Source organism: Otolemur garnettii, unplaced genomic scaffold (assembly GCF_000181295.1).
Source record: "Otolemur garnettii isolate 467f Iridium unplaced genomic scaffold, OtoGar3 scaffold00113, whole genome shotgun sequence".
In the NCBI taxonomy this organism is placed as follows: Eukaryota; Metazoa; Chordata; class Mammalia; order Primates; family Galagidae; genus Otolemur; species Otolemur garnettii.
In genome coordinates, this window is record NW_003852508.1 from 926354 (window position 1) to 932186 (window position 5833).

At 37.8% G+C, this 5833-nt stretch overlaps 1 protein-coding gene across 1 annotated transcript in view; it reads right to left on the reverse strand.

Annotated features, from left to right (window-relative positions):
* The window catches only part of LOC100945075 (25-hydroxycholesterol 7-alpha-hydroxylase), a 180300-nt gene that overhangs the window by 28661 nt on the left and 145806 nt on the right, over positions 1-5833 (reverse strand). The window contains exon 2 of the mRNA XM_012809816.2: positions 2571-2707. Within this exon, the coding sequence (XP_012665270.1) occupies positions 2571-2707 (137 nt within the window). The remainder of the gene's footprint in view (positions 1-2570; positions 2708-5833) is intronic.

Sequence of the window (5833 nt, forward strand, 5' to 3'; positions counted from 1 at the left end):
GGAAGCCTTAGGAGGGTTATGTTATATAGAAGTTCTCTATTTCTAAGATGTATGATTTTTTATTTTCTATTTCAGTTTTCCTGAAATCAGAGTGCAAACAAGTATTGCTGGGAGAGTATTGCTTGCCAGCCGCCAGGCAAAGGAGCAAATTGTGATGAAGCTGATACTGCCTATTGATGGGAGAACTCAACCATGCTGATGATTTCAGCAAGTTGGATCATTCCCCCCCACCCCCGCCCAAATATTCCATTAGTATGGTAGCAATGAAATTAAGTTACTGTACGTACAAAAGTTTTCCACTGACCCTTAGCAATGCAATTAAAGGCAGAAAAAATTACTGGCTCTCCTGGAGGAGAAAGCCAAAGTTCAAGGCTGGTTAGAGGAACATATAGGGTTGAACTAAGAAAAAGGGATGCACAGAGATGCTCTAGGTAAGGAGTCCTGAGAGTTAGCAAAAGATCCAGCAGGGGCAATGTCAGGAAAGGGAAGGAGGAACAGAATGTTTTAGGAAGGGATAAGAAGTCTGAGTGTCAAATGGTGAGTCAGGTGGACCTGAGAATGACTTCAGAAAGGCAGAAGGCTGGTTGTGGTTAGGAAGGCTCTAGGAGTTAATTAACCAGAGAAAGCAAATGTTAGCAGCTCTCTGGGTGCAAAAGAGAGGGGAAAAATACTGGAAAGTAATTAGAAGAGAACATAGAAGAAGCTCGAGCATGGTTATAAGCAAAGATAAGGACCTAAGAAAGAAAAATATGAAGTTGCATGTGTTAAAGGAATAAGGCACAAGGTACCAACCCACAGAAGGCAGGAAGAAAGGGCCATGGGAACAGGTAAGTGAATAAATGAGTCATCTTGAACATTGTTTGAAATTGGAGAAAATGTGGAAATGTAGGTACATTTGGTAGATAAGTGGGGACTTAAGGAAGACTATTCTTGATATCATCAATTATCTCATGAAGGAAGGATGGAGAATGAAATGTTTGATGAGAGCCTGGTGAGAGCTGGGGAGCTGGAGGCAGCCTCTTCCTTCCCTCCCACTGCAATCCCACTGCAGTCAGAGAGCAAAGAGACGTGGGTGATCTCATCTGCAGAGGTCAGCCTTTCCAACATAGCCAGGTCACAGGTCGGCCTTCAGGACACAAACAGGACCCAGGTCAGCCTTCCTGACATAGACAAGACACAGGTCAGCCTTCAGGACACAGACAGGACACAGGTCAGCTTTCCCGACATAGACAAGACACAGGTCAGCCTTCAGGACACAGACAGGACACACAAGAGCAGAGGAAGGGAAGAGTTAGCTCAGAGGACATGCTCCTGTGGGAGACTTTGTGAAAGATGCCTAATAAATTCCTTCTATCTCTTCTACCTGTGCTCCTGTGCAATGTGGCTCTGCCACCCTGTCTCCCCTGACAAAGAGGCAGAGGTACGTTTACTCTTTCCCCAGAGTAAAAGTGAAGTTTTGCAATACCTGAGTCTGGATCTCAAGAAAGCTTGCAGCTTTTCTTTTACTCTCTTAAAATACCCTTTTAAATGCCATGTCGGGAAGTTTTCTTATAGAAGAAAGGCCATGTGGGTGAGGAGACCCAACCGGCATGTGAGGAGGACTTCTTAGACCATCTTGGACCATCTCGCCCCAGTCCAGCAGCCAGATGACTCAAGTCACATAACTGACTCAGGCAAGACCAATTGCTTTAGGCCATTACATGTTGATGGACTTTGTTACTCAGCAATAGATAACCAACATAGTTCTATATGTTGACCCTCAAAAAAGGATGCACTCAGAACATTCCAGCTTCTTTTCCCAGCCTTAGGATATCGAGGTATGTCGTAATCTTGCTGAGTTTTTGTTTGTTTGCTAGTTTTTGCAAATATTTTATTAAAATCTGAAGCACAATGAAAATCTTAAAATTAAAAAAAATGCATTCTAGGCCATTGGTTGCTAGGGACTTGGGCAGGAGAACAAGAAGGAATAGGTGGATATTTAGGGCTGTGAAAATATTCTATATGAGGCTGTAGTGATGGATACATGTCATCATATATTTGTCAAGAATCCATGGAATGTCCAACACAAAGTGTAGCCTCTGTTGCAAACCAAGGACTTCTAATAATGGATCAATCCTGGGACACTAGTTGTTAACAAAGGTACTGCAATGATAGAAGATGTTAACAGTGGGGAAATTGTGATTGGGGGAAAAAGGCATATATGGGAACTCTCTGAACTATCTGCTTAGTTTTCTGTAAATCTAAAACTTCCCTATGAAATATTTAAAAAAATACATACTAGCTTTTTAATATACATTTTACTATTCTTAAAATCAAGACAAACAAAACAGAAACGCCAAGAGGTGGCAGGAAAGTGAAGTTCCCGAAGGGCCTTGAAGAGAGTCCTGTAACTTGTTGTTTAATCTGAGGATTACTGTACTCAACAACATGCTTCCCTTTTACATTAGCTCTACAAATAAAACAAAATATGCAAGTATTTCCACATTTTGCCTACAGAGAAATACATACAAAGGCATTTAAAAAGTGAGAAACTATCATATATGTAAGGTACTTAGAAAACTGCTTCTTACCCCCAAGGAAAACAGTGAAAATATCACCATGTTGCTTTTGAAGGGCTTTTAAGTAATTTAAGGGGTTTTTCTGGAATTGTAGGGCCACTCCAAGGTAAGGAAGCCAACCTTTTATCAATGGAGGCTCACCAGGTCTCCTATAAGAAAAAAAAAAAAGATAAAGAAAAAGAAAAGTCAAATTATTGTTGTTTTAACACATATGGGATATTTATCCAGTCTAGAGGTGGATTGTGGGAATTATACAGCTTCTTTCAATTCTCTTATTTAATGATTCTCATATAGTCATAGATGTGATGTGTATTTACTGAGCTTCCCCAGTAGGTATGGTTTTGCGGTCAACAGTCCAATTCACAACTTTTAGTGAGCAACTTTTTGAAGAAGTTGTGTCTTGCAAGGTCTGAATGGCTGCTTGAAAGTTAAGTCACAATCTGTTTTATTTCATGTTCAAATTCCCATGTTCATAAGTAGACCTGAAGAGTCTGTGACTGAGGGGCTCTCCAGGAAACTAAATCAACTGCTTGATATACTTCATTCCTTGACATTGTCAGTTTGGTAAAATGCTGATTAGAAAAAAAAAAAAAAGGATCAGCTGCTTAAATCTTTTGGCCTTTCACAAGTCTTTTATAAATTTAGTCAATAAGAGCTAAACTTAATTTCCAATTATTGTGATCTACTATGTGCTTGGTGATATGCAATGGGATAGGCCAAATCTAAATCCTAGTCAAGCTTCTTGGTGCAGATTCTGTAAACAATCAATTTCAGTTACTGATTTTTATATTAAAATTTATTTTTAGAGTCATGGTCTTGCTCTGTCACCCAGGCTGGAGTGCAGTGGCATGATCACAACTCACTCCAGCCTTAAACCCCTGGGAGCAAGTGATCCTCCTGCCTCAGCTCTCTGAGCGTGAGGACTTTTGGCGCCCACCATCATTCCTGGCTTACCGATTATTTTGTTTGATATTTACAATGTTTTTATATGTACAGATGCACTCAGACTAAACCCCTCTCATTTTAAATCCCAACTCATGTGTAGTCATTTAGGTCTTTCTATAAATAAAGAGTATGAGTTTTTTGTTTTTATTTAATGTTAAGAAATTTTCTATTCTATTATTCTACGTTACAGGTTTCAGGGATGATGCTTTATGGGATTTCAAGTTTTTTAAAGCACTTAAGTGTACTTCACAGCATAGATGAAGGTGTGTTCTGTACAATGTGCAAGTTCTAGTAGAGTGTTTATTGAGCAATTTTTCACTGAGTTGATTGATTGATTCCAAATTTAGAACTAGATGGCACCTTGGGGGCTTTAGTATAATCCCTCATTTTTACAGATAAGGGAATCTCAATACCTGAGGGGTTAAAAAATTTACCTAAAGGTCGTGAAACTACTTAAGGGCAAGCTGAGCACTTGGGTGCAAACCTTGGAGCCTCAGAGCTGCCCTCTGACCCCTCTAGGAGTATTAGACAGTTAACCTGTGAACCTCCCAGGGAAAAAAATATCAAAGCAGCTCACTGCTTGAGCTGACAGACAAATCTGGTAAACATCGCCTGTGTGAATCTGAGAGCTCTTGCTGTGCCCTGGGTGTTAGATGTCAGATAGTTAGTTTAGTTGCCAAAGTAAAGCTCTTTGTTATCAGATGTCAATTAGACTGGAATTGCATAATCAGAAGAGAGACAGTTAATAATCTTGAAAAATCTTTCATGCTGTAGAGAATAATAAAATCCTCAACATTATTTCCATGAGATGTATTTAAATATATTCTTTTACTGTTTTTTATTCAAATTACAAATGAATAGAATTAGTTGTTAAATTTTAAAGAATAATTTGACATGTTTTTAGAATGTGAAGCATCCTTTAAAATAGTATCAATTAAAGAAGCAGTTTCTTCTTTCTTGATCTGTAATCCCAACAAATACACACTTCAAAATTTCTTTCCAGTCATTATTTTGGTGAGGTCAATCTGATTTAAAGTTAAGAAAAAGAAGAAATAAAAAATAAAAAAACAACAAAAAAAGCCATTTTATCCTAGAAAAGATTAAAACAAATATTCAAAAGAAGTCTGATTCTCTAGCCCATCTGTGAAGATGACTGATACTAAACGCACCGCAAGCCATTCTGATTAATCACAAGATATTACTAGCTAAGATCTAATAAAAAATCAAGATTATGATCATATCCAGCATGGACTTCTATGCAGCTAGATTAACTCTATTAGAAGCTTTTATTTTCCCACAATCAACATGGTAGAATTAAACTTCAAAAATAAACAACAGATCTTTATGGGGGAAGGGGGGAAGATTAAAACAAAATAAATCAGAGTTGGGATAGAAATCAAGGAAAGATTTTGCCTTCTGTTTTTAGAAGACAACTTATACTAATACTAATTTTTAAAATGCATGCCGTTGTTTAAATACTTAGGAATAAGAAAACAGGAAACACTGAACAAAAATGGGAAGCTTATTCTTCATGCTTTCTCTCTCTCTCTTTTTTTTTTTTTTGAATGCAGCCTTTAGCAACGGAGACTTGCACTTCTGTGAAATATAAGAAAATGAAGAAAACATTGCACGTGGAATAGTTAATTTTATATTCAAAGATTAAATAAAGAGATTGTACATAACAATTGTAGAGTAAGATCTCCAAGTTAGAAACTACCATAGCTCAAATGCTTTCTATCAATGACCTTTTCAAATTTTGAAGTTATCTAGTTCGCAAAATTTCATCTCAGACTTTTAACCCTCTTCCTTTGTCTACTTGTTGTCTGTTTGGTTTAATGTTGCTTGAATGTTACATTATGACAAAGATTTAGAAAGGCTTGTTGTCATATTCTAATTTAATGCAACTAATTTCATCTTCTATGCTCTGTCATTCGGTCAGAAGCTGTATTCTTCATAGGATTTTTGCAGAGGGAAAGGATAGACAGGGGACTCAGAGATCCAGAGGAATATTATCCTTCAAACTTAGGCAAGTCCATTAGGAAGCCATTTCATTGTTACAAAGAAGAGAGGGTCATCATTTCTTACAGCTGTGTTTATTTTGGCAGCAGTAAGCTTAAGACTATTAAACACCATGTCACAACTGTGCATATTTTCAGGAAAAAATATAGTGCTAGTTCAACTTATGACCCATGGAAGACAGATAACAGAAATCTGTCTTCATCCGTATATTTGTAAACATTATTTAGGGAGGAAAGACATCACCACGATGATCCAGAAAGGCCTGCTGGCACCTGGTACAGGCAAATACTGCTGTTGCTCCCTCTTACACT